This window comes from Truncatella angustata, assembly GCF_020726525.1.
Source record: "Truncatella angustata strain MPI-SDFR-AT-0073 chromosome Unknown BKA67scaffold_15, whole genome shotgun sequence".
Classification (NCBI taxonomy): domain Eukaryota; kingdom Fungi; phylum Ascomycota; class Sordariomycetes; order Amphisphaeriales; family Sporocadaceae; genus Truncatella; species Truncatella angustata.
This window is the reverse complement of record NW_025763395.1, coordinates 115,236-142,055: the sequence shown is the minus strand read 5'-3', so window position 1 is coordinate 142,055 and position 26,820 is coordinate 115,236. Positions and strand designations below refer to the sequence as shown.

General features: G+C 49.8%; 12 protein-coding genes across 12 annotated transcripts; 6 read left to right on the top strand and 6 right to left on the bottom strand.

Annotated features, from left to right (window-relative positions):
* The first annotated feature begins 2,148 nt into the window (after nucleotides 1–2,148).
* BKA67DRAFT_588849 (uncharacterized protein) lies at nucleotides 2,149–3,349 on the top strand. The gene has a single exon (XM_046104395.1). It carries the CDS (start codon nucleotides 2,270–2,272, stop codon nucleotides 2,939–2,941), a length of 672 nt encoding a protein of 223 aa, XP_045950830.1. The 5' UTR covers nucleotides 2,149–2,269; the 3' UTR covers nucleotides 2,942–3,349.
* Nucleotides 3,219–3,845, bottom strand: BKA67DRAFT_499897 (uncharacterized protein; the record flags this gene model as incomplete). Its single annotated transcript, XM_046097075.1, has 1 exon — nucleotides 3,219–3,845. A coding segment is annotated over one exon (627 nt), but the record flags the coding sequence as incomplete, so codon positions are not given.
* Nucleotides 3,846–5,899: 2,054 nt separating this feature from the next.
* On the bottom strand, nucleotides 5,900–6,731 carry BKA67DRAFT_528716 (uncharacterized protein; the record flags this gene model as incomplete). Its single annotated transcript, XM_046098976.1, has 4 exons — nucleotides 5,900–6,077; nucleotides 6,145–6,223; nucleotides 6,280–6,489; nucleotides 6,554–6,731. The coding sequence occupies 4 exons, from the start codon at nucleotides 6,729–6,731 to the stop codon at nucleotides 5,900–5,902; spliced, it is 645 nt and encodes a 214-aa protein (XP_045950828.1).
* A 1,331-nt stretch (nucleotides 6,732–8,062) lies between these two features.
* On the top strand, nucleotides 8,063–8,892 carry BKA67DRAFT_671663 (uncharacterized protein; the record flags this gene model as incomplete). Its single annotated transcript, XM_046108700.1, has 2 exons — nucleotides 8,063–8,205; nucleotides 8,258–8,892. Exons 1-2 carry the CDS (start codon nucleotides 8,136–8,138, stop codon nucleotides 8,890–8,892), a joined length of 705 nt encoding a protein of 234 aa, XP_045950827.1. The 5' UTR covers nucleotides 8,063–8,135.
* On the bottom strand, nucleotides 8,889–9,128 carry BKA67DRAFT_144273 (uncharacterized protein). The gene has a single exon (XM_046095073.1). The coding sequence runs from the start codon at nucleotides 9,070–9,072 to the stop codon at nucleotides 8,920–8,922; it is 153 nt and encodes a 50-aa protein (XP_045950826.1). The 5' UTR covers nucleotides 9,073–9,128; the 3' UTR covers nucleotides 8,889–8,919.
* A 54-nt stretch (nucleotides 9,129–9,182) lies between these two features.
* BKA67DRAFT_588836 (uncharacterized protein) lies at nucleotides 9,183–12,103 on the bottom strand. Its single transcript, XM_046104394.1, has 5 exons — nucleotides 12,022–12,103; nucleotides 11,745–11,973; nucleotides 11,096–11,674; nucleotides 10,563–11,040; nucleotides 9,183–10,514 (listed from the first exon to the last, which is right to left on the bottom strand). The coding sequence occupies exons 3-5, from the start codon at nucleotides 11,636–11,638 to the stop codon at nucleotides 9,442–9,444; spliced, it is 2,094 nt and encodes a 697-aa protein (XP_045950825.1). The 5' UTR covers nucleotides 11,639–11,674; nucleotides 11,745–11,973; nucleotides 12,022–12,103; the 3' UTR covers nucleotides 9,183–9,441.
* Nucleotides 12,104–12,548: 445 nt separating this feature from the next.
* BKA67DRAFT_144072 (RmlC-like cupin domain-containing protein) lies at nucleotides 12,549–14,333 on the top strand. Its single transcript, XM_046095072.1, has 2 exons — nucleotides 12,549–13,238; nucleotides 13,295–14,333. The coding sequence occupies exons 1-2, from the start codon at nucleotides 12,948–12,950 to the stop codon at nucleotides 14,216–14,218; spliced, it is 1,215 nt and encodes a 404-aa protein (XP_045950824.1). The 5' UTR covers nucleotides 12,549–12,947; the 3' UTR covers nucleotides 14,219–14,333.
* Nucleotides 14,334–14,448: 115 nt separating this feature from the next.
* BKA67DRAFT_596355 (sugar transporter-like protein) lies at nucleotides 14,449–16,331 on the bottom strand (the record flags this gene model as incomplete). Its single annotated transcript, XM_046105293.1, has 5 exons — nucleotides 14,449–14,953; nucleotides 15,009–15,594; nucleotides 15,657–15,717; nucleotides 15,809–16,007; nucleotides 16,084–16,331. 5 exons carry the CDS (start codon nucleotides 16,329–16,331, stop codon nucleotides 14,449–14,451), a joined length of 1,599 nt encoding a protein of 532 aa, XP_045950823.1.
* Nucleotides 16,332–17,051: 720 nt separating this feature from the next.
* BKA67DRAFT_588825 (C6 zinc finger domain-containing protein) lies at nucleotides 17,052–19,469 on the top strand. The gene is made up of 8 exons (XM_046104393.1): nucleotides 17,052–17,175; nucleotides 17,236–17,264; nucleotides 17,350–17,424; nucleotides 17,505–17,580; nucleotides 17,630–18,264; nucleotides 18,314–18,475; nucleotides 18,538–19,089; nucleotides 19,145–19,469. The coding sequence occupies exons 1-8, from the start codon at nucleotides 17,116–17,118 to the stop codon at nucleotides 19,416–19,418; spliced, it is 1,863 nt and encodes a 620-aa protein (XP_045950822.1). The 5' UTR covers nucleotides 17,052–17,115; the 3' UTR covers nucleotides 19,419–19,469.
* A 55-nt stretch (nucleotides 19,470–19,524) lies between these two features.
* On the bottom strand, nucleotides 19,525–22,741 carry BKA67DRAFT_596353 (beta-galactosidase; the record flags this gene model as incomplete). Its single annotated transcript, XM_046105292.1, has 3 exons — nucleotides 19,525–20,677; nucleotides 20,725–22,111; nucleotides 22,174–22,741. The coding sequence occupies 3 exons, from the start codon at nucleotides 22,739–22,741 to the stop codon at nucleotides 19,525–19,527; spliced, it is 3,108 nt and encodes a 1,035-aa protein (XP_045950821.1).
* A 1,392-nt stretch (nucleotides 22,742–24,133) lies between these two features.
* On the top strand, nucleotides 24,134–24,883 carry BKA67DRAFT_665498 (HAD-like domain-containing protein; the record flags this gene model as incomplete). Its single annotated transcript, XM_046108562.1, has 1 exon — nucleotides 24,134–24,883. The coding sequence occupies one exon, from the start codon at nucleotides 24,134–24,136 to the stop codon at nucleotides 24,881–24,883; it is 750 nt and encodes a 249-aa protein (XP_045950820.1).
* An 866-nt stretch (nucleotides 24,884–25,749) lies between these two features.
* BKA67DRAFT_596351 (heterokaryon incompatibility protein-domain-containing protein) lies at nucleotides 25,750–26,804 on the top strand (the record flags this gene model as incomplete). The annotated part of the gene is made up of 2 exons (XM_046105291.1): nucleotides 25,750–26,696; nucleotides 26,732–26,804. 2 exons carry the CDS (start codon nucleotides 25,750–25,752, stop codon nucleotides 26,802–26,804), a joined length of 1,020 nt encoding a protein of 339 aa, XP_045950819.1.
* Between the last annotated feature and the right edge of the window lie 16 nt (nucleotides 26,805–26,820).

Here is a 26,820-nt window from a genome sequence, read left to right as displayed (position 1 = left end):
CACTTACCACATTGGCCATGCTAGCTGCTTGGGCGGGGGTTCTACCCTTGGGCCTTTTCATCATCTCTTCACAGGTACTCTAGATTACAAAGTTAACCAAACTCCATCCGGATGCTCGCAATGGCCCAGCAAGTTGCCGATAGCCAAGCGAAAATAAGTAGGATGATGAATGGGATGTCTTGAAGGAGAAAGACAGGAAATAAAAAGAAAACCTATCGTGAGCGATAAACACTGGGGATAATTCTAGCCTGCTACGTCTTGTTCAACAATGCCGATATGTACTCTGAACATGTCATCTGCGATAGCCTTGCGCCCGTACTACAACACAAACTAGAAACTTCGAGGGCAAAATAAATCCCCCCCGGGAAATCCGTCTGAGCAAATCGTGACGGTAGAACACTGATATCTACATACTAGGGTTTGGTTCGTTAATTTACCTAGTGAATGAGCCATCATACAACGCACAGCAGAATCTTGACAGGGTGGCCCTATGCCGGCTATTGATAACAGAAAATATCACTGTTGAAAGTCAATAAAATCGTTGCAAGAAAGGACTATTCGGCAGGATCACCATGACGACTTTGCATGGATCCAAACGATGTTGCGGCGAGAGAGAATATCGGATGATGATATAAATGCAATCAATCGACCGCGTTTGTGAGAAGTATTGATGCTTAGAGTGAGCGAAGGGACGGGGAAGTGTGAGGGAAGCAAGTTTACTGGTTGTCGCGCTGGAGAGGGAAAGCTTTCCAGTCGCAGCTTACTAACCTAACCTAGCTAAGATTAGCTATCTAAAAAACATACTAGAGATGCACCGACCACCTGATCAAATGACCACAAACCGCAGTAACTTGGCCGTGACAGGAAGAGACTCTTCTGCTGTACTCGAAAACTATACAAAGTAACTAATATATGCTTGGTAGCGGCCCCACTGATATACAGTAGCCTCGAAGTGATCCTACGGGACCTAATATACCTACTGTAGGTGCTGGGTTGAATGTAAGACACCTCCTCCCGAGCCAAAACACCTGCTGTACAAACTTTTGTCAGCTTCACCTTCATTGACGGGTTTATTGAGCAGTACTACACGTTTAATATTGATTTGAAAGATTTCTGTTAGTTCGATCTTCATACAATGCTCTGCGCCTGTGTTTACGTGGATTTTGGTACGGGGATTACATGCCACTCCCCCACGGCACCGAGTACGTTAGACTGGCTTCACGTGCAACTGCGAAACATCCATATTAGACCTGCAAACTTCATCTTCAATGTTCCTATTTCTCTTAAATGAACTTGAGCGATTCTACTGATAGTCGGCGGATCCACACAACAAGAAATTTCGTGATGTTTATTCTAAGTTGGCGGCGTAGCCATAGGGAATGTGAGTGCACCACCGTAATAGTGTGTCGAAAGGCGTCAAGGACGCTCCATAGAGCGCAGTTCTTGCTTTAATCTTAGTTTGCAAGCAAATTCAAACATCACTGCGATTTATTGGCCAGAATGTACTGCTAGTACGATATTTGAATTTGTTCCAAGTATATCAAACCCTGTGCCTATGTTTATAGCGCCAGATTATAGTCAAAGAGAAAAAGGAAGAGAGAGAGAAAAGGCAAAGGCATGTATTTCTATACTGATAGAGATGGGCTTCTCTCGTAACATATAAGTTAACCAAGTACCAACGAAAAAGTGCCGCGATTAGAAACTATTATTCATGTTCACGTTCCAAACTTCGGTTTCTCTTGCTTAGCTAGGCTAGATTAACATGATTATTCTAAATGTCCTGGGCGGAACAACAACTCTTCATTTCAGAACTAGTATATTCTAGTCTAGACGTGACTTACAACCTGTGAAGTTAATGTCTACTAAGTCAACATGCTGAGAGCTTTCGGCACATCCCAAGAAGACCATTGGTGCGATCTTTGCTATTTACTCTTGAATCGCGTTGCCACATACTCTGAAGCGAAACAGACGATCGACTGCCCCGCAATTGACAAGTCAAGGGCCATCGTCGTTGATATTCTTCGGTGATGCAGCAAGTCTTGGTTCATTATTCGGCGCCGAAATCAGGAAGCGGGACGGAGCGGGGCAAATTGAGTGACACTTTACCGAATAGCTTAGAAACAAATGATATTTGTCATCAATTCGCAAAGTTATGAGCGAACGATGCCCTTCAATTTAATACTCGTCTCAATCGGTCGCTTGTCTGCGAAACCTTGCTACAGCACTTGTATATTCAACTGAACAGTTATCACAACACGAACAAAATACAATGTCCGCTGTCACGGAAATCGCCTCCCTCCACCTCAAGGCCGGCGTCGACCCAGACGTAGCTGCGAAAAAGGTCAGCTCGGTAGTCCTCGAGCAGCCCGGGTCTCTGTGCGTGCGCCATTCGACCAGACATGAGAACTCAGAGTATATCGCACTCTTCATCGACTGGGAAGCCCTATCGGCGCACGAGAAATTCATGCAGACACCAGCCTACGGCCCCTTCAACGAGGATATAGGCGGGGTCATCCAAGGCGTGCCTTCTATCTATCACGTGCCATTCGTTCCCTTCCCACCTACTGTCCTCAGCAATGATGGCGGGCGTGGCAAAACGGCAGTCGCTGAGGTTATTCATGCGTACTTCCCTGCTGATCTCGATCTGGAGCAGCAGCAGGAAGTCCTGGCCCAGGCTCAAGAGTTCCTTGACGAGAGCAAGAAGATCAACCCGAAGGGCTTCAGCGGAGAGGTGGCACACGGCTTTGCGTTGGAAGACATAGAATTCGACGGTGCAAAGTCGCGGGTTCTAGTACTGGTTTTGGGATGGGACAGTGTCGATGCACACCTCGCGTATCGCGAGACGGACGATTTTGCGAGGACCATTCCGCTTTTGCGAACTTTGCCTCGGCGGAAAGGCATCGAGGTGTGGCATGTGGCTAACAAGGTAGCTACGAAATAGACGGGAACGACATTGAGCGAGCCGTTCAGATCTGCTTGTAATTACGGGCCCAAATTAGAGAGGCAAAGTGTGGTATTATACATCAATCCACACAGGTGAGACGAAAAGATAGATTAAACTTATTTGGGTAGTCTTTTGTATGGAAGATGGTGGCACGCCCCAATAAATTTATTGAAGTCGCCCTTGCAAGCCTGGTCACACTGGCGAAGAATATGATAAAGGTATCTTTTCTTACCGGCCATGTCCTCTCCCCCAATTCTCCTCAGAGTTCTGTACTGCTTGAATTCAGTCTTGGATCAACCTCAATAAGGACAAAGGGACCAGGGGCAGGGTTCCTGATCAAGCGAGTGCAATGCTTAGCATGGTGAAGCGAATCAAAGAAGGCTTCCATGACAGCACCGGTGTCCCTCATGCGGACATATTTCTGCCAATAAAACAGACAATGAGCAATATGCCAGTCCTGAGACGCCCAGAAAGTGCCGCCAAGTTCAGCCAAAGCGGCCATCTCGGTCTTGTTGATCGATATGAGGCCTTTCCTGTCACGGAAGTAGCTCCAGGCACCATCGATACCTGGCCCGGCATGCTCAAACTCCACTGTCAGCTGCTCGTCCCTGCAATAAGATGGCAACCAAGCTACCGACAATGAATCGTATATACACCCGAGAGACATTGCTTCCCGGATCGTGGTCCCACAGTAACAGGAACTGACACCTGGCGCCAGTGTTTTGGGGCGGTACACATCGGGTTTGTATGTTGAGGGCTTCTGAGAAGTTGTCGTAGGCGAGTCAATCTCCTTAATGATTGTGCAAGACTCACTGCCGTATCGTAGCACTTGAGTCACTACAGCCCAGAGAGCCAGAGAACAGACCAGAAAATGGATGGCTGCAGGTAATAAGCGCACTTTCGTTACAGAAGTTGTCTCTGCACTGTTCTCTTGCTTGTCCGAAAATGGATCCATAGTTGATTCCATTCTTATATGGTCATAGTCGTTGTGGTAGGCAACGGAAGTCATGATGATAGAATAAACAGAGTGGAACCACGAGAATATAGCAAAATCTTCGAGTCAAATTGACTGCTGCATTGACCAAATCTTTGTTTTGTTGAGTAATGCAAAACTTCATGTAGACAGATACAGAGGTTTTCGGGATTCAAAACAAATCATTGAAGCCAAAATGAGATCATCAGCCTTGTCTGAGACCGGTCAGTTTCACTGGATGCTCACACGGAAGCTGTTCGGCATAAGTAGCACCAATCCGCTCATTTCAAATGACAATGCTGTATTTCCACTGGTAGTTGGACGTGCATATCGGGGTGCACTTCGCAGACAGAGGTCGTACGACATGGTAACGCTAATAGGCTCATGGTATTTGTCACACATTCGGCGCATTTCTGTTGACCTACTAAAGCTCTATAGATTGAGGTTACCACGCACAACAGGGATATAGGAAAATGCCAAGACTTTGGTGAGGAGGTTAAACATAACAAATGAAGTTTGGTCAATGTTAGTACATGGCGTGATGAACTTGTACAGCCCTTCATGGCGGTCTAGAAGCATAAGGACCGTCCTTGCCGGAGGCTACGTATCACACTCTTGACTTTCTACGTTCTATCTATCTAGGTGAAATCTAGAAGTCCAAGGGAGCCATTGGCCACGTAGGTACACCTGAGACCTTCTTGCATATAAGCCACGCCGCCAAGACGGGACACACCGCCTATATCATATTACGTCAATTAATGATTAATGTGTCACGAAGTAAAGACCCTCTTGGGTTCGGATAGCTGTTTGAAGGTGGCCGCATGTTGACATCTCATCGTTACGTTTTGCGCGCTTCGATTTTGTGCACAAATCAACTAATGCATCAACCTGCTGCGGTATTCCGCAAATTGCACCATTAAGATCCGGCGAGTGACCGATCGTATCTCGTCACGTGCCTTATGAGAATTGCCGCATCTTATACTAGACGGTGGCTGATTTAGGTTCCGGTCTAGTATAGGCGCATGTAAAGGTGTCATTTCATGGTAAGTTTTACAGTCAAGCGCACATAATTGAGCAGCCAAGCTCTTACTTCATCTCGGATACAACATGATAGCCCCATCGAAGTTAGAGAAGGAGCTCAATTGCAAATTACTAGTTCTCCGTATTGCTTTTGAGAGAATGCAAGAATGCATGAATAACACCATCGGGTTAGAATGGTAATAGATGCAGTAATGCATGCGTTAGGTCTACCTTAGCCTCCTGCGATACTATACTTACGATATAGCTGAATTTATGGTCGTACAAGATATTCCATCGAACTACCGACCGTCGTGTTGCCGCACAGTATATGAGTTTAAGTGCTTACTTTCACACCTAGACTAGGACTCAGCTGGAACATAGGTAGTGAACTCAAAATTGATGTGGGCGCACCGGCCCTCAATCAGAATCGTGCATCTTAGCGTGCATTACGAATGGTAACAAGGTTCTTCTCCACAGTTCTGGGCCTCTCACTGAACTTTGGCAATTTGTTGTTTCCATGTTGTCTTCATGGTGTGTCGTGATAGTAGGTAGCCAATAGGCGATAGATCTGGCGTGCATCGAAGTTTGTGCCCACTGCTTCATAGATAATTTACATACTCCAATTGCATTACCACGCGGGTGTCTCAGCGGCTGCACTTGTTTAGGCCGTCTCCTCTGCCTAGCATAAGCATGATCCGATGCGGTGTGAAGACTACGATGAAAATGATCACTCGTAGAAGCGACCATTCCCCTAAGAACGAACTGAAAGGCACCACAGTATGTTATTTCAAAGTAACTAAGTTAATCTGATCACAAAATCGAAAAGCCATGTCCTACGTCGTTGAAGCTACTGAGTTGGTCCCCGCTCACCTCCTAGTAAACCCGAATATCCATCAGGAAGCACCGTCGACCCAACATTTGAGATTGTAGTATTATAGGGATCTCCTGCGACAAAATCGTGGTTAATTACAATCCGTAGCAATTGCACCAATGTATCTTCTTGAAGACGTACCGAAGATGGGATGCACGAGGAGACCAGGCTCGAAGGGATCAAACGAGCGAGCTGCCATGAACTCCATGATTGGTTCCCAGGACACACAAGTTCTCTTTCCCCAATCCTTCACGACCGGCGTCGGGGTACTACGGCACGAATTAGAATTAGAATCAAAGTTGCTCTTCTTTCTTAGCTGATCAGGTGACGCGTTACTGTTCTGCCCATCGAATGGGTATTAGGGTCGTGTCGGCATTGCACTGAACATACTGCCTAAGCCAATCCAAGCAATGATCTAGAACTCTTTTAGTAAGGTCTTTCGCAAAGGATAAATCTTCTGGTAGCACATACCTGTGTGCACTTTAAGTGCGAAACTATCTGTTTCAGAGAGATTGGGATGATAGTGATCACGATAGACATAATGGTGGAGCCTTTGGACACAGTGGAGGGCATGTTGCACTGACACTCCCATGTAGTAACCGCTGTCGTCGGAGAGTTTCACGAGACTCTTTTGTCCGGCATATTGACCCAACTCTTCTTCACTTACTCGAAAGCTCTGGTCTGAGAGATATAACGCCGCGTAAGACAACAGAAAGGCCGGAGTGTGGAAGAAAGGCACACTTACATGCCATCAATCGGTGCCAGGCGTTTTCGTATTCCGGTCGCGGTGGGCCATTTAAATTGAGAGTCTTTTTGTTGGTGTTCAAGGATCCATCGCCTTTGTAGGTGGAGGTGTAGTCGAAATGACGCTCTTCATATTGTATGACGTCCCGGAACACAGCTGGGTTCGATATGAGTATCATTCACGTTATAACTTGATTGTTTGGGTGTGGAAAGACGTACTATTCGCATGCTGTGGGTCTGGCATGTTCCTCCCTGCTAGCCACCCTGTAGAGTATAGAACGAAAAAGACAACGTTTGCGCTCAGAAGAAGGCCATGAAGAGACGTTGAGAGAAAGTAGCGTTGAACGACCTGAAATCTCGATGTTCTTCTCACTTGTTGGTGTGGTTCCAGAAATGATTCGCCCTCTTCCATCTCCTCGTCGCGAGAGCTTGACGAATCAGTCCTGTCTTCTTTGTGGTAAGAATTCATTGAACCCATGAGCGTAGATTGCCTATCCCAAGGAATAGATCGTAGGTTTAAGAAGCTGAACATGCTAAAGAGTTCAAAGAGTAAAATTAAACTACCGGGACATTTCAAAAACATGAACGGAAGAGCTTGATCTCGTAGATAATCACGAGAACAAAAAAAAAGTATAGACTGAGATCTCAAATGTCAGCACCCGTATGAACGTTCGAGTTATGTTTGTACGGATGTATTGACACACTACAGGACATCTGACACTGGTGTGACTGTGCATGGCACAGTACCTATCCCGTCTGTCGACGTCTTGGCTGCATTAAAAAGTTTGTACCGCTTATCCATTCCTTACGGTATAATAGCCGCATGAGCTGAAAGATCAAACCGTAGGTGCAGCAGATGCAAGGATTATACCATTGCATCTTCAAGTGGATATAGTACAGCTTAAACTCAATAGTGATTATCCTATCAGACGACCCTTGACCAAAAGTTCCTCGCAGCAAAGCTCCCATTCTATAGTTTGTTTACGACTAGGCTGGTATCCGGCGTTTACCTGTCACATGCTTTGGCTCCAAGGACAGCTTGGAGGTTGTGCTACGGGAAATGATTCATCTCGATTGCTATAGCACAAGGCATTCACAAGTGATAGTCGACATACATTCATACGACGTAAGTCACGCCTTGCAGTGGCAAATATCTGCAGACATAAGTCCCGTACATATGTCAAGGTCAAAAAGCAGGACAATGGCGCGAATGCTTGCATGAAGGCTCAACCACTCACAGCTACAGCAGTAAATACAGGGTTCAGCATCTGTGCAAGACGACAAGAACGAGAGCAGAGTAGAGTCGGTGAAGAAACATATTGGTATGTTGTACAGTTGTGTGTGTAGGGACGTCTCTTTGACCTAGGTTGCTGAAGCCAGTCACGATAATTTGTTACTCTGCGAGTAAGAGAAGACCGAGGATTGATGCTATAGCGTGTATATATAAAGCAGACTTGCCCCCTGGCACCATTCAATCGATAGACTCAAGACCACAACCTCCATCACGTCTGTAATCTTCAGCCCCTTTATTATAATCCTTGAGAGATTTTTTATTCAAAGCCATCGCTTAAACATACTTCAAGATGCAGTGCTCAAAGATTCTGTACATGACTGCCATGCTGGCCATCGGAGCCCATGGGCTTGCTATAAGAGGTAAAAATGAGATATCATAATCTTCAGAAATGATAATTGAACCAAATTCCAGCAGCAAGTTCCACGTCCACCACTGCAGTTCCTGCACCGACCGTGCAGCCCTGGACTCATACACCTACCTGGACCGACGTGCGCTCCTCTGGTGAGCAGAAGCGCGAAGCAGCCGGTGCAGCGATTGGCACCAATGGCTGGACACATGTTCCCGAGGAGGCCAATAAGCGCGAAGTAGACGCCGCAGCCGTTGGACCCGAGCTCTGGACTCACGTTCCTGACACCTGGACAAATGCTAAAAAGCGTGGAGTGATCGGCGCCGAGGGCTGGACACATGTTCCCGAGAAGGCGAACAAGCGCGGACCAGTCATTGGCACCGAGGGCTGGACACATGTTCCTGAGAAAGCCAACAAGCGCGGAACAGTCATCGGCGCCGAGGGCTGGACACATGTCCCCGAACAGGCCAACAAGCGCGGATCAGTCATTGGCACCGAGGGCTGGACACATGTTCCCGAGAAGGCCAACAAGCGTGGAGTGATCGGCGCCGAGGGCTGGACACATGTTCCCGAGAAGGCGAACAAGCGCGGAACAGTCATCGGCGCCGAGGGCTGGACACATGTCCCCGAACAGGCCGACAAGCGCGGACCAGTCATTGGCACCGAGGGCTGGACACATGTTCCCGAGAAGGCCAACTAGTACGGAGCAGTCCGGCCTGCCCTAGGGTCAATGTCGACGATGTTGCTCCTGAGCAGCAGGTGTAGTCATGGACCTATGTTGAAGGCTAGAATCATGCTGTTGAGCAGAATAACAAGTAACAGGAATACTTATGAGGCGAGGCCTTGAGCACACGAAAATATCGGAGCGCAGGATGATCATCTAGTTACTTATGATGTTTGGAATTGAGAAATTGTTCTCTCTTTGATGAGAGCCAGAAAACCCGACCATTGTTCTTCAAGTATGTGACCATTTGTACACTAATCAAGAATCTGTGCCTTCTCGAAATACATCATACCGTAGGAGTCGTACGGTTCCTATTAAATCACCAAAGCTATAGCGATAATGTCTGAGCAGACTTGTTGCGAAGTAAGAAAGATTTCGTGCTCATATTATAATATTTGTGTTCTTGTATACCTTTGTTTCTACGTTATCATACATTTTCGTACATCGGTGCTCATTCACCACAGTCCAATACCTAGAGCTAACAGTCGGTCAACACAAGAAATCATATGTACGTTATGGTGTTCCTCACCATGCCTCCCATTTCTGCCCACCCATAGCAATAAGACGGTTGAACAACTCATCTCTCAACGGTAGTGCGGTAATCTTGAACATCTTTCCAGTTCTGTCCACAATCTCCAATGCATCGGCAACTTCTCTACCAAGAGACCAACCCACAACAATCTTTGCCTTCCAGCCATAGCCTCCAGTCTTCTTCAGTTCCTTGATGTCGGCTACAGGTATGCTCCAGAGTGGGTGCAGGTCTTCTCTGTCTTCGGTACCAATTCTTTCGATGGTACTATCGGTACTGAAAGCGACAGCAGGGATAGTAGCTTTCGTCGAAATGTATATGTGTCCTTTCAATCCGTTGTGGCGGCCCTTGAAAAAGACTGGCCCGGACAGCAACTGCTCGCTAGGCTTGGGAGCCGCACCCAGTCTGTCCTTGGCATGGTGGGAGCCAGCCTTGGCGCGCACCTTGTCGAGACCCATGGTCGTCTTAACGCCACCTTTGGTCATGCCCTTAAAGAAATTGACAACCTTACTACCTTTACGTCCATGTTTGGGACTCTTTGCATCGTCAATGTCTTGGCCATCTGTTTCATGCTTCACTGTGGGGTCGTGTTGGATAGCCTCGTCGAGTTCTTCATTGGTAGCGTTCAGAGGATAGTCTGCTCCAGTTGCGCGGAGCTCGTCTTCGGTCACGGCAGCCGGGCGATCCGGTGGTGCTTCCATGGTACGAGGTGCCGGTGGTAGTGGCGCCTTGTTCGCCTCTCCGATACGAAGAAGTGTTAGAGTAAGCTGTGCATTGGTAGGTACCCCCTTGAGAATGGTGTTGCGAAGTTCCAGAAGCTTCTGCCAGTGAGGGAACTTGCGGTTTAGCAGTACGATACCACGCGTGATGACTGGATCACCGAAGAAGCCAAAGCCTACGCCAAATGTAAGGCCCTTCATGAACATGTAGGAGGTGACGAAAAGAGAAACAAAAAAGAGTGGCGCAATAACTGCTGCAAGTCTCAAGCGGTAGATGTCGTGGGGAAATGGTGGAGTTGGTGACAGGGCATTGCTGAATCGTTCCCAGGTATCAGATACGTCGGCGACACCTATGTGTTGTTAGCAGCATGTCATGATATATATGTACATGCGCTCACCATGCATGACGGGTCTCATCTTGGTCCAAACGGTGGTTTCCATAGGGACTTTCGTCTTGTCATGATGCTTAGATGGCTTCCCACCTGCGGCAATATCTTTTGCGTCTACTGCCTTCAGAGCAGCTCCACTGGGGTCCGGCACTTGTTCCCCGGGATCTTTGCCATCGGAGTCAGGGTCGCCTTGTGGGTGCTTGCCAGTTGCACTGGTGATAACGACAGAGGTAATGCCATTGAAAAAGTTGCTGGCTTCCTGTTCAACCGCTTCACCTTTGTGGTTTTCGGGAGCACCCGTCGCGGAATCGTGACTGCCCAGCACACCAGACTTTGGTTTCTGTACGCCGCCAGACTTGTTGTCCACCAAGGCGATAGGCGCCGGTGGGAACATGACGTCTCTAGAGGGCGGATACACGATCAAGGTGATGAACGTTACAACGAGCAATGGTACAATGAAATCAAATAGCCATGCGACCGTGTAGACCTGCAATAAAACATTAGCCAATCAACGCATGCCAGCTCGTAATAAAGGGACGCACCGCGCAAAAAGCAGTCGTTCGCCTCGTCTCACGCCATGACCGAAGACGCGCTATATGCTTGGTAGCTCCTAATAGGCTAATGAGAACAGTCATATAGAGCCTCTCAACGTTGGCCCTCAGCTTGTCGGGCGAGAACTCTTCCTCGTCTGCGATATTGAGGTCGAGATTTCCGGGAACAGCGCTGGTGACCTCCTTTACATGGTACATCTGCTTGTTGAATCGTCGGATGAGAAGCCATAACTCTTCGTTGTCTAGACCGCCCACAAGCGGCCCTGGCATGTCTTCCTTCTTTTTGAACCATCCCAAGTCTTTTACATCTTCCTCGAAATGATCCAACTGGGCAGCACCTTTCTCTTCGTGGTCATCCATTGCAAGGGCATGTGATAGCGTGGGCTCGTCAGAAAGATGATTTGCTGTCTCGACATGCTCGGGATCTGCGACGTCTGTATGGATTGGAAGAAATTCGGCAAGGCCAGTCCCTGCAGCTTCTGAGTGGGAAGAGAGCGAGGGGAAATGCCCTTTTGTCTCTTCTGGAGCTGCCATAATGTGCGCACAACCCCGCCGCGTTGGGTGCCAATACTACGATGGTTTAGAAGGTCAAAGTTGTAGTTGAAGATAGCAAAAGTATGCAGTGAAGGACCTATCTAACCTTAGGGCAGTCACTTATTATTAGTAGCAGTGGTCTATGCAAGCTTTCCCTCCTTTCGACCTGCCATGATCTGAATCGTCGACTTCCAAGACTTGGTTGGCACGATATGGTCTCAACGGCGCATTTGTTTCAGCTGCAATCGCGCAAATGACGTCGATGGCTAAATGAACCTTAAACGAAATAGCAATCGCAGCCGCAATCCAACGGGCCAGACTCGTTGAGCTATGCGCTAGATTGTTTTAGCGCCCGCCTAAAGCTCTTTGTACACCACACCTACATGACATCCAGAGGCTAGAGAGGCTGCAAAACAAGAGTGAATGAGGGATTAGCGAAAAAAGAACTTGAAGAAATAGTTAATTTGTGGGAATAGATCTGTGCTGAATCGAGACGATCGTAAAGTTTGACAGCTTGGCCCCTGGCTCGCCTGCCCTGTTGGGGTATGGCATTCGGCATTAGTCTGTAGATTGACAGTTTGGCAGAACTCGCGGGAGTCGCCAGTCTGTTGGCCTGCAAACGTGTCCGGAAGTAAAACTCCTAACCGTAGACTAATTAGAATGAAAACCATGCACTACGCAGTGCATGCTCTTTTTTGAGGTAAAATCCCGTAGGATCTTCGGGTCTGTCAAGAGCAGAAGCCAAAGTGCCGTTTTGTTCTGATAGAATTGCTCCAGTTTCTTTTGTGGGTCTTTTCAGGTGGCCATCAGGCCATCAAGCCATGTCACGTCAGGATATTCTTATTACCTTGGCATAGTCCCGAGTCTCAGCTCAGTGACGCAAACTGCAGGCAAGTTGGAACCCCTCACTGGGGATACAGCTGTCAAGTTGCCAAAGTTAGTATGGCAGCAGCCGCAGCTTTACATATATAAATGTCCCAGGTCTCCGCCAAACTCTCCACAAAACGCGCTGCGCACAACGGCTCTCACGGAGCAATACTCAGAGGAAAATGATGGTCTATGACGACATGCATATATCACAGCATACTGAGGTAATCACAAGTTATCGGTAGGTGCACAAAAAGGCCAAATGGAAGTCTGTGACACACCATAGAACTGTAAAAAAGTAACATTAAAGAAAACAAAATACCTCTGCTCTCAATTCAAGTATCCAACTGAAGTCAATCAAATTGGACCAATTGAGCCAATCTTGGAGGAAGCCACTGAGAACTTGAATGAACCCTTCACCCATAAATTAGACACGACAATCATGGCGCCCTTAGTATTTCAGCTGAGCGGAACCTGCAACAACTACCCATGGGGAAAGAAGGGGAGCCAATCACTCGCAGCCCAACTGTGTGTCCGTACGCCCGGCATCAATTTCGATATTAAAGATGACGAATACTACTCTGAGATGTGGTTCGGCGACTACCCAGACTTCCCAGCGCGGAAGCTCGATACGGGAGAACTGCTGAAAGACGTAATCGACGCCAACAAGGAGCAGCTGCTGGGAAGAAAGGTTATTGACAAGTTCGATGCACAGTTGCCTTTCCTGCCTAAGGTGAGCAATACTCCCACCCATCTTACTGCACAACAACCCAACTGATATGCGGTCAGATTCTCTCCATTGCCAAGGCCCTGCCTCTACAAATCCACCCAAACAAGGACTTGGCCACCAGGTTGCACAAGAAGGACCCGGAGAACTTCACGGATCCCAATCACAAACCAGAGATTGCAGTCGCGCTGGGCAAGTTTGAGGTCTTTGCGGGATGGAAGCCGTTGGCTCAAATCGAGCCGCTTTTCAAGCTGAAGCCGCTGCAACAGTTCGTGCCGGAGCACACCAAAAGCTGGACCGACGAAACGTTACGCGAGGTCACACGCAAGATCCTCAAGACCGACCTGCAGGTGGTGAAGGAGGCACAAGAGGAGCTCGCACAGGTACCGAAGTCGGATCTCGGAGAGGCATCATACATTCTGGATCTGCTACCTCGTCTGCAGGACCAGTATGGCCGCGAAGATGCCGGTAATCTCGTGGCTCTCGCGTGCATGAATTTCATGGTGTTTGGCCCTGGAGACGCCATCTATATCCCTGCCGACGGCATCCACGCATATCTGTCGGGCAACATTGTCGAATGTATGGCCAGATCTAACAACGTTCTGAACAGCGGTTTCTGTCCCCCGGCTGAGCGCAACAGCATTGACATGTTCGCCGAAACCCTCTCGTTCAAGGCGCACAGGAAAGAGGATGTCTACCTTCCCAGTCAAAAGTACGAGAAGAGTAAGACTGGTAACACGGTTGTGTACAAGCCCGAGTTGAGTGAGTTCGATATGCTGAAGGCTGAACTCAAGGCTGGAGAGACGGACGAGCTCTCGCCGAGTGATGGACCTGGTGTTCTGATTGTCACTCAAGGCAAGGGTACGATGAAGGCTGATGGTAAGGACCACGAGCTCGTAGAGGGCTTCATTTACTATGTCGCACCAAATGTTCCAATCACATGGGAGACGGACACTGGTCTCCAGATTCATATGGCTGTGATTTGACCCGGCTTGTGACGGGGTTGAACTATCATGTATATTACAATAACGATGATAACATGTAGCGTCTAATGAAGGTCCTGGTTGGCGAACTCGAAATCCCGTAATCCTGTGCCTGATCTTGAATGTTTCCAAGTAAAAGTTGCACCTGTGCGAATAAGCGCTGGCATTTGATGTTTTCAACCTCAGTCATCCTCCCAACAACCCAGAGGTAGCAAGAAAGGTCACTGCAATGCTTATACGACCTTCTCATCTGCCTCGAGCTGCATTGTGTGTAGGACAGTGCTTGCATTCCTCTTCTCCAAACTCTTCTTGACCGGATTAGGCGCCTCGAAAACCTCAGCCAATTCCTCCAAAGTACGATCCTTGGTCTCGGGGAAGTAAAGGTAGATGACGCCGACCTCGACGAGGTCCCAGAAGACGAAGACAAGATAGAAGTAGTAGCCAATGTTCTCGAAGGCGGGCCCGCTGGCGTACTGGAGCACAGTGCTCGAAGCGCTGCTTGCAAAGTTGCCCACGGCGGTGCCTTTGGCTCTCGTCGACGTCGGCAGCGTCTCGGCGATGTACATACTCTGTAGAGGCGTCCAGCCGAACGAGAAGACTATGCCGAAGATGAAGATGAAGGCGATGGTCGTATTGGCCGCGGCCACCTGCGACGGGTCGTCGGTCGCCATCTTCGAGGTCCCCGTTATGATGGCGAAGCAGACCGAGGAGAATATGGTCGTGTAGATGAGCAGAGGTCTAAGATTCAAGGTCAGTATTGGTACTTTCATCGCCCATGACATACAAAACTCACCTCCGGCCAATAACATCCGTCATGCGGGCTCCCAGGATGGAACCGAGGAAGCTCAGCACGGGGTTGATCGCGTTGAGCGCCAGAACCTTGTGCTCCTCAACGACACCGGCCGACTTGAGCATAGCTGCCATGTAGTAGCTGCTCAAGCTGTTCCCAGAGATCTGACCGAAGCAAGCCATGCCCAGGACGCAGATAAGACGTCTCCTGGCAGAGTGTGTATCCCAAAGCTCGTGGTAATCCCAAAATTTCTTGTCGCTGGCGTCAACACTTATCTGACGCGTCATCTCCTTGAGCTGGAGCTGGACGATTGGGTGGGCAGTGTCATTATCGCCGTGGTACTTGGCGAGTACTTGGGCTGCTTCATCGACACGATCGTGAGCCATGAGCCATCGAGGAGACTCAGGTAGGAACCAGACACCGGCAACCACGATACCGGATGTGATCATCTGACACCAGATAGGTATGCGCCACGCATCGACACGAGCGAGATAGCTGCAGCTGTATACGACCCAGCTGGCGACGATGGATCCGATATACCATGTGCAATTGTATAAGCCCGTGATAGTACCGCGCCAGTGCGGATGGGCTGTTGGGAGAAATGTTAGCTGATAATAATGGAAATCAGATTCAGGCTCAATCGCTTCATACCCATTTCACTGACGTAGCAAGGCGCACTAACACAGCAGAATGATACACCGAAACCAAGAATCTGAGATCCGAAAGTCAGCACTGAGTTGGCTCATAGCCTAGGCAAGATTGGATCTTTTCTAGTAGCACTTTGCCGTCTGGGAGAGACTCACGAAACGACCTCCTAAGAATTGGCCGTAAGATGTTGAAGGTGCTTGTACGCATGTGCCAACGATCACAATAAGTGCCCCCACAAACATACCCATTCTGCGTCCGAGGTAGTCATTCGTTGGTCCCGTAATGAAGACAGCGGCGACTGAACCAATGTTGTACATGGCGAAGACTATACCGGTGCTAGATCCAGCCACAGTCCTGTTGGAGGAGATTAGAAGTCCATGCCACAACGCTAAAAAGTTATTCGCCCAAGAAGGGTGAATTCTTCACTTACATGTTGAAATACTTCTGGTAGGATGTCATTCCGTTCAGGCCGCCCATCAAAGATCCATCGTAGCCATTCAGACAACCGCATAGGTACGGGACGACCAAAACTATATACAAGCGGATCATTGACCATGTCCACGGGGAGTAGTTGGTGTTCTCCACATCGTGCGACAGTTGGACGGCCGTGTTGGTGTCAGTGTGATCTTCAACAGCCGGATCGTTGGAGACACGAGCCTCTTTCTCTGTTTCGGTCATTGTGACACTGGATTACGAAACAGACAAGACCGTGATATGTTAATCCTCACGTTAGGCCTTGGGTGAATCGCGAACTCAAGGGGCCAATGTTGCAGAACTGTCGGCGAAAGGTAGCACAACTAGCCCTCCGAGAATGACCTCCACAAATATGGCAACGAGCGCTGCGACGCTGCATCTTTATACATGCCGTTTGCCCATATCCGACCGTGTCGCCCGCAGGATGTGAGAAGCACTCATTGGAGCACATGTACATCCGAAGGGTATTGTTCCAAGCAAATGCAACCGAATGCAACCATGGAAGCTATTGTTGGTAGCGAGTACTCTGGGCCGGTTCGGGTACTGGAACCCTGTGACCTTGATCTGCCACCAATGGGAAAGCAGCAGACCATGTCGAACGATGGTAAAGGACCATCTGATATTCTCCAAGGCTCAAATCAAACGAGCATATCACTTGCAGACTGGGGAGCACACAGTGGTCTGGTCTGGTTCGACCCAGATCCTGGGCAACAAAACATGCTGCAGGCTCAATGCGGGGGACAGCGGAACAAAATCGACGGGCTGGTTTGAGGGGATGAATGGGGGAGTGAAGCGAGCGAATTGCGTCCCTGACCGAGGTCTTGAAGCTTGAGGATCCCCCCCAGCGCCCCCATACGATTTCGCATTGGGCAACCCACCCCCGCTTCTCCACATGCTCTCCAGCCTGTCGGTGTGGGCTTCGTATTTGAACCTCAGCAAGTCCTGATTCTTGCGGTCCGCCTCGGTCCGGACAGCATACGACGACGAAATGGACGATTTCATAGAGTCACCCGAGCCAACCAAGAAGCGTCTCAGGACCTCGCATGCAGTAAGTGTCTGACTTGCAAACTGGGAATTGGAGTTTTTCAAAGGCTGACATGCTCCGCAGTGTGATGTCTGCAGATCTAGGAAGATCAGGTACAGGATCTCCCTTCCCCGCGAAAGCTTGTTTTCGCCTGCATTTCGGCCTCACGAGGACCGTGTTTGGCTGACTTGCGAGCAGATGCGATGGCAACAAGCCGTGCCACGCATGTCTCAATTCCAAGCAGGAATGCTCCTACGGCTCCGAGGCTAATACGTCAGTCCACCAACATGTCCAAAACAAAAGCAAAACTGAAAGATGAATTGAACTACCCATCTGATTTGATTTGATGTTAGCCGGGGGAAGAGTGACCTCATCCTTGAGGGTGTCCTCAGGGTTGAAGAGTTGCTTCAGCAGATGAACTTGACTATGGTGAGAACAATTCCATCAACACACGATCAGCGACTGATTTGAGCGGCAGGTGCAATCACCCACGGTCGCATTGCAAAGTCCAATATCAGCCCGCCCATTATCTCAAAGAAGCCTGTCAATTGACGAGATCCGTCCAAATCGTCAGACGACCAACCTCGAAAATGCAATCCTCGAATCGCTGCACACATCTACCACGGAGTCGATCCTATCGTGGTCATATTTTGATTCTTTTCCGTCGATTCGTCAGAACTACGCTTCAATATTCCAGCTAGAACAGTCCAGACCAAGCCTTCTGATGCGCTCCAACTCCATGTACCCATATCTTTCCCCTGTAGACCTCGACGCCATCCTCGATTCATTCCAGAGGACGGTGAACTTTTGGTATCCCGTGCTATCCCGGACACAGCTCGAGAACACTCGATTATTAGTTTCGCAAGGCCTTCTCGAAAGCACAGATCTTGTAGCTAGCTGTTGCGCACAGCTTGTCATGGCTCTCGGCTGTGCCGGCGATGTAGTGGGCAGTTTAGTTCATAGTGAGGATACGAGTGCCAACCGCGAAGAGGTTGAGTTTCGCCGGGCACGTAAAGCGATGGGCGAATTGTACTTTGACGGAGCGCTGAGGGCGATGCACATGGTCCACTCGGAAATGAGTTGCATGGCAGTACAGTCACTATTCTTCGCAGCGTAGGCATCGGGTTCTCCTAAAGCACAGCAGGTTTGCTGACAAGTAAAGGCTCTACTTCGCATACTTGCGGCGTCCTCTCCAGGCGTGGAACTATATTCACAACACTGCATCCAAATGCCTGTTGCTGCTTTCATACCCCCCAGTAAACGAACCTGACGAGAACCAGGAGTGCTTGCGACGGATCTTCTGGGCATGCTATATTTTGGAGAGGTAAGGGGTACTCGCTGAGTTGGAATCACTCATCAAGTCGTATCACACTAATATGTTTCAAGTGACTACCTAGCTGAGCTATCTGCACTACCGCAAAGTGGAATTGCTCAGATTGAGTCATCCGTCTCTCTCCCAGGCAGCTACGCGACCCACGCAGACCCCGACCAGACGGAGCACGCATCTCTCTACTTCTTGGCATGCATATCCATGCGGCGCCTACTAAACAGAGTCCATCAACTGCTGTATGCGCGCGACTCAGGAGCCGCTACAGACATCTCGCGCTTCCCAGCGATCGTCACTGAACTGGACCATCAGCTCGACGAATGGCGTGATGTCTTACCACATTCGTTCCGCTTCAATGCACACGATATCCATGATCTGCCTTCCGAATGTGGCGGCTTCTTGAGGCAACGCTATCTAACATGTAAGAGCGTCATATATAGGCCATACCTGGCCTGGCTACTCGCCAATGGGCCTCACGAAGTGCGCGGGGTCAGCAGAGACGACATCATTACACGAGCCACGGTCTGCTTAGACGCATGCACTTCGCACATCTTGGCTCTGACGGGCTTCGCGCATACCGTCCTCGTGGACACCTGGATCTGTGCACTATCGTGAGCCATCCCGCCTCCTCCCGCATTGCTGGCATTTTACTGAACCCTTGACCAGTATGGCCACGGCCATGATGATCCTCCTGGCCACCGGTAGATCCGTGCGCCAGATCAATCACCGGTACGATATCATGGAAACGGGTCCACATCTGAGGAAGGTATTTCAAAGGTGGCAGGAAAATTTAGGTGCTCCCGAGTCCCCGAGCGTGGAGCAGGCTCTGCGCATCATCTACGAGACTGAGAGGTTGATGGCGAACCAAACCAATGGTGCCAGCATAACAGAGGAAGAGGTCGATGTAGCTAATTCCATGTGTGCTCTGACGAGGCATTGAATTTCGATGGGGTTTGAATGTAAATTGGAGTATCTCTCAATAATAACGCCCATACATTTGATATTGTTCTATCTAGCGCACGCGGAATCCTTCAGCAACTCCCCTCTCAAGCCTGAACAGCCTGAAGCACAAACTCAAACTCGTCCTCCTGAACCTTGACCTGCAAATCCTCTCTTACCCCTGGCCCACACGCAGCGGTCCCGACACCCGCAACCTTCGCGCTCAGGTTCAACAGCGTCGCATCCTCCGGGACCAAATCACACGGATGCTTCGCCCTCTCCAGCGCCTCGGCGCCATGCCGTCCAGCTGTCCAGCTGAAATGGCCCGGCGCGCTCGTGAGCTTCGCCTGGATCCCCGCTCCGTACTCGTCGCTAATCCTCAGCCAGCGCGTCTCGAGCCTATTCCCGTTCTCCTGGGGCACGTCGTAGGCCGTCTCGAGGTCCTCAACGCGTTGCGACCAGATGCCTATCCGCTGTGCGCCGCGCTTGTCCGGGTACGACTCGCCGGGCCCGAGGCCGAGCCACTTGGCGCTGCGGAGGCGTGAGGGGAGGCGCAGGTTCAGGCCGAGACGCGGGATCTGTCTTGGTGCGGCACCGACCGGTTGCGCTTTGATGTTTACGGTTAGCTTGCCTGAATTCGATATCGTATACAGGGCGTGCACGTTGTAACCCCAATCAAGGATCGGGGGTGAGAGGTAGGTGTGTGCGGTGATTTTGACGTCTTCGTCGCCGCCGATCCAGGAGAAGGCGCGCAGTTGTGATGTTAGGGCGTCGACGCCGTAGTGCTTCCAGTAGGGTAGTGATCCCGGGATGTTTATGTCGCCCGGTCTATCGTTGTCGGTCGGTGCTCGCCAGAAGTTGGGGATTAAGGCGGCCTTGTGCTTGGGGTCCATCTCTACTAGAGATCGTCCACCTTGGGTCCAGCTCGCCATGTAGCCGCGGACTTTGTCGAAGGAGATACTCCAATCCGCACCCGTGATTTCGAGCCTTGTCCGCGATTCTTCAGTGCTGATCTTGCTAGATGTCAGCAACCGAGCTGGTGTCATTGGGTTGCCGCTGGAGACTTTGTGCTGCCACCATGCAATTTCGTGGGATGCGCTGGCCCAATTTGTGATCGATCGCAGTTTGATGTCAATAGTCAGGAAGATCTCATTCGACGAGTCCTTGAATTTCGCGAGGTCAACCGGCAGGCTAAGCTCAGCGCGCGTCCAGGACTCCAACTTTGGCAATGACAATTCTGCGGACTCAATCAATATAGTACTAGAACTGGTTAGTACGGACATGTTATTGTGGTAGAACTAACTCACTCCTGGCCAAGGGACTCGATGCTGTAGGTTGCGACAAGATGATCGAGGCCGACAAAGTCATACTCGTTGGTAATGTAGACCTTGCCGTCCTCGTACTCGAACTTCACAGGCTGAAAGACCTTCTTCAGCTCGAGGAGACCTGGTGTTGGCTTGTGCTCGCTATTACAAAGTCCATCCATGACGAATGTCGCATCATTCGGCTCATCACCGAAGTCACCACCGTAGCCGTAGAAGCCACCTTCAGCATTCCACAAGCCATGGTTCGCCCACTCCCAGATGTAGCCACCTTGCAATCGTGGGTATTTCCTGAACATGTTCTGGTAATCCTCAAGCCATCCAGGACCATTGCCCATTGCATGAGCATATTCACAAAGCACCACTGGCTTTTCAAAAGTACCGTCCTCCTTGACGCCCTCATTCTCAACCCACTTAGCAAGTCGCTCCATGTTTGGGTACATATACGAGAACATGTCTGCGCTAGCAGCCTTGACGTCGCCTTCGTAATGGACTGGTCTCTCAGGATCTACAGACTTGGCGTACTCATACATTGCTACATGGTTCTGACCGTAGAAAGCCTCATTCCCTAGCGACCACATGATGATACTGGGATGGTTCTTATCGCGCTGGATGAGTTGCCGCATCCTATCAACGTACGCCTCCTTCCATTCTGGGTTGTCGGACGTGTACTTGGCGGCCTGTGGGAACGTCAAGGCTTTGCGCTCTTCGTAGTCCATCTCTTCTGGGATGTCGAGGGGCCGCGCGACTGCATCGTAGAATCCGTGGCACTCAAGATCCGCTTCGTCCATGACCCACAAACCCAGCTCATCAGCCATGTCGTATAGTCGAGGATGGGCAGGATAATGGCTAGTTCTCAAAGCATTGATATTGTGACGCTTCATCAGCAACAGGTCTTCTCTCATGAAGTCTAGTGGGACGGCTCTGCCAAATCGGGGGTGGTGGTCGTGCCGGTTAGTTCCACGTAGGAGCAGTGGTTTCCCGTTGACCGAGATCAACCCTTTTTTTATTTCCACCTTGCGAAAACCGACCTTCTGCTCGATGGACTGGACAACTTCTGCATCAGGAGAGATCAGAGACAATCTAATATTGTAGAGGTAAGGAGTTTCGGCTGTCCACTTCTTCGGATTTTGGATTAACACTTCAAGATTTATGTTGGAGGTTCCTGAGGGTACGGTTTGCTCGTGTGATCCCAGGTTCTCCTGGCCTTCCAGTACCGTAATAGCCAGTTTGTGATCGGTTGATTCTGAGAGTGACACTTTGACCTGCACAGAAGCATCATGATATTCTGCATCTAATACCGTTTTGATGAAGAAATCCTCTATCCTGAATTCCCCTGGAAATGCAAGCAAGTGCACATCTCGAAAAATACCTGGAGATTATTGGTTCAACCCCTTGTCATTTCAATCGTTCCAACATCGGACAGCTACTCACCTGAGAGCCACCACTGGTCCTGGTCCTCAATATAGGATGCCTCGCACCACTGGTAGACTTGAACAACTAGCTCATTTTCTCTTTCTCGCTTAATCACTGAGCTGATATCAAACTCAGCAGGATTTCTGCTACCTTGAGAATACCCAACGAAAGTACCATTAACCCAGACATGATAAGAGCTGTCCACACCATCAAAGCGCAGGCGAAGTTGAGAGGACCGGTCCCAGCTGAGTGGGACGCTAAACGTTCGCCGATAAGTTCCCGTTGGGTTCTCCGTGGGGATATGGGGTGGGCAAACTGGGAATGGGTAGATGACGTTGGTGTAGTGTGGTCTCCCATGACCCTGTAGTTGCCAATGTCCTGGCACGTTTATCCTCGTCCACTCGTCACCGATGGTTAATGACTTATCTTCCACCTGGGGAGCCTCCAGGGGACTTGATGCATAGTGGAAATCCCATTCACCGTTCAACAACACTGCGGTATCTGGAATCCAATAAGCACGTGTTGGTAAACGGTTCCTTTGTAGAACAGCAAGGTTCTCATGGTCAGGTTTCGAGTCTTGTGCCATTTTCAGTACCGTGCAGAACTGTTGAAGACTGAGTTGTGAGCCGGCTCTAAGCAACGGTTGTCCTAAACGCTATCCAACACGGAACACAGTAGCGAGTTGTAAGAAGTAAAGTCAAGTTTGACGTTTATGTATGTTTGGGCGGGATGCCGAAATGAGCCAAGACTTGAGCTCGGCAGGTCAGATCCGCTGCAATTATCAAAAGAGGCAGAACAAATGTTTCCGCAAGGTGAGCGGGTGGACCTTCTGCTCTCGTGATGGGAGTTTTGAAGACAGCTCGCTGTTGTTTAGGGAATACAGGAACCGGAGAATGGCCGAAACTTTGATCATGCGGCTCAAAAAGGTCGTACGGCATGCAAACACGGAAGTTGCTGCTTATCCTCTTCCCAGTCGATCATTTGGGATCTGTTCACAGGATTCTCGCAGTTCCCCCACGTATCTCCACGTTCTTGACGAGGTTTCGTTAGAGTTAACAATGAGATCCTTGTTTCCTCGGTCCGCACCGGTACGCCCGGGGAAAACGGAGCCGTCAACTTGATCCATTTCAAAAGCAAAAGGCTGGTAGTGGAACTCGACATTAGTTTTAGTTCCCAGGTCCAACATCTGACGATTGTAAATAAGTGACATCTCAAAAATACGCTTAAAACGAATGACAGTATACGAAATGAAGAAAACATGGCGATGCAGCCGTCTTATGAGGCCGAAGATCCCAGCGGTCGATTTGGCGACTGGGAGGACCGAATGGGACGGAGAGAGCGTAGCACACTCAGTTGGCGACAGGCTTGGCATTCAGATCTTCATGAGCACCTGGGACGGAAGAAGCCTCGAGCTCAGTTCCGTGGACCCAAAAGTCAATTCAACTCAGGGGTATCAAACTCAGTTCCGTGGGCGACGCAATCCGAAGTCACAGCTGGGTGGATTACTGCTCAAGGCTCTCGAGTTCCAATCCACACAGGTCCTTTCTCCTTTGCCCAGCAATGAGATCTCATAAGAAAAGCAAGCCACAAACGATAATATAGTGTGGCAGCAATGTCCTGAAACCGGCCGCTGTTCAAGAAGAAATACCCCGCTTCAGCCTCAATTCACCCCGCCTAGACCCTTCTGAAAAGGAACCCCACGTTCGGTCGTTCGTTCGTTCGTTCAGTGAACAAGGACACTATTGATTTGGCCTTGGCCGTTGAAAGCTCCAGTGACTTGAGTTATTGGCTTTTGGGGCTGTGGAACAACACAACAAATTGTGTCCTCACCGCATATTTAGTGTTCAGTCTTTGAGAATCTTTCCCCGGCTCATTGACGAGTCTGCCACAGAACCTCGATTAATCGACGATATTACGAACTCAATTGATACCCCCCCTTTTCACTTCATCTCCATTCACGCAATAATACCCCGCAACAATGCCTGTCGCCCTCGTCGCTTTCGATCTTGACGGCACCCTTGCCGAGAGCAAGCAGCCCCTGCTTGACTCCATGGGTGAGGCTCTTGCCGATCTCCTCGACGTCGCCCACGTCTCCGTCATCTCTGGTGGTGACTGGCCCCAGTTCGAGAAGCAGGTCGCGAGCCGCCTGCCCCCGCGCGCCAACCTCGAGAAGCTCTGGTTGATGCCCACCACTGGCACCAAGCTCTACACATACAGGGACGGAAAGTGGCAAGTCGTCTACGCCGAGCTCTTCAGTGAGGAGCAGCGAAAGAACATCGTCAAGGCTTTCGAAGACTCCCTTCAGGCTACTGGCTTTAAGCCCGAGCAGACCTGGGGTGAGCTCGTCGAGGACCGTGGCAGCCAGATCACCTTCTCTGCTCTCGGCCAGCAGGCTCCTCCCAAGGAGAAGCACGTCTGGGACCCCGACTTTGCCAAGCGCAAGGTCATCCAGGCCGACCTGAAGAAGAGACTCCCCGACCTTTCCATCAACATGGGCGGCGCCACCTCCATTGACATCACTCAGAAGGGTGTTGACAAGGGTTACGGTCTGAAGAAGCTCAGCGCCGCCAGCGGTATTCCCCTCGAGAAGATCATGTTCATTGGCGATGCCATCTTCCCCGGTGGTAACGACTACCCTGCTAAGGAGCTTGGCCTTGAGACCGTTCGCGTCAAGGACCCCGAGGGCACTCTCGCCGCTATTGCTGGCATTGTCGCTTGCCTGAAATAGATGACTTATGGCCACAGACAAGATATCTGAAAGTAAACTGGGCGTGGTGTAATAGAGCTTGCAGCTACTGGGCTGAAGCCCGCTGCGGAAGGCATACAGGACGGCCACTTCACACAGAAGAAGGCTGCATTAGAAATGAGCGACCAACAAAAGCGTATCTGGGCATTCGATAGATCAGCTGGCAGCCCAGCTCGACTCAATACATGAATACATCAAAATCCATAAATGTCAATTCTCTTGATTATTGTCCGGATTTGTCTCATCATGCTTTCGGTGGGGTTTGACTAGTCAGCTCGAAAGTCAGACAACGAAGCTTACACCAGAACGCGATGGCTGTCATAACAGTTCCGGGTGAGGTGTGGTTGGGACATTTGCGTGTGCAATTGGTCTGCTTTCTTGAATATCTCGCCAAAAGAACGAAGTGCGACTTCGCATCAGCAATTTGCGTTAGAACAACCCAGAAAAAGCGTGTTGCTTCTTTGATTGCCTGGTGCAGCACTCTGATCACTCTAATAGTCTAGGTTAGGCTTTTTGATGTAGCAATTGGCCCCGACAGGCAAGTATGATCTTGGAGACGAGCGGACGTTGCAGCACTCAAATATGCCTAATGAGGCTGTGCTTTCATTCCAGCCAGTGCGAGGGTAGCACAGCTGGCGATCGGCGTCCATCAACCAACCTTAAAGGCTACCTCCTAGCCAAACCCCAACGCTTCTCTCAGATTCTTTCGCAATATCCATCAACATCATTCAGTTTAGGCCTGGCAAACGTTGTCACATTCTCTGAGTTAGACGATTCCAATATATCTACCAACAAACGGCATCGGAACAAATTCCTGAACCCCGACGTTCTGGGGCAAATCAAAGACCATGACTGACAATGTTTACGAATATGAATCAATTAATCTCGACGAGCTGACCTTCCGCATTGTCAGGCTCCTAGCTGGCACAGGATCAGATATTGAGGTCGATATTATCCACGCAACGTTGGATGATGAGGAGCGCATTCCTTATGAAGCCCTTTCTTACGCATGGGGGTCGGAGCTCAAGCCAAATGTAGTTCTTGTAAACGGAGCACAACTCGCCGTCACACACAACCTGTGGTATACTATGCGCGATCTCAGATATGCAGACGAGGATCGATATCTCTGGATTGACGCCATTTGCATCAACCAGAGCAGTAACGATGAACGAAATCACCAAGTCAAGCAAATGGGAGATATATACAATAAGGCCACCAGTGTCTTGTTCCATCTTGGCCGCTCATCAGATAATACGCATGTTCTAATGACCTCGCTCATCGAGCTGCAGAGAAAATCCCTAAGTGTATTCTGGCGTCCTCAAGATCAGCGATGGGAGGAAGCATGGCTCGAGACACAGTCAGCTCTAGCAGAGAGCTATTTTGATTTTCATACTAGATTGCGTCAGGGCTTGGACGATCTTCTCGCGCGAGTCTGGTTCCGAAGGGTATGGGTCTTACAAGAGGTCGCTAATGCCCGCTCTGCTGTGGTGTATTGCGGCGCAGACTCGATTCCTTCTCGGTTCTTCCTTGCTAGCCCTCGTCTTCTTGGCGTTCAAGTCGACTCACACGTCCAGGCAGTCTTGGACATGATGCCGATAAAGCGACGAGAAAGTTCGCCCTGGGGTTCAGGGCAAGACCTGTATGACTTGCTACAACGCTTTGGTAACGCAGAAGCCTCTGACGAACGTGACAATATTTTTGCTCTCCTTGGCATGTGTGCTGGTGGGAAAGGCCACGGAAGTTTCACGGCGGACTACAGCAAGGATATTAAGGAGACCATCCGCGAAGCCGTTGCGTACATGCTTTTCTGCCAAAAGCTTGAGGTGCCAGACCACGCGTGCCACACATTTCAACGGTTATTATCAAATCTGGATACTCTACCCGCGCAATTGCTGAAAAGTAGAGTTCACTCAGCTCAC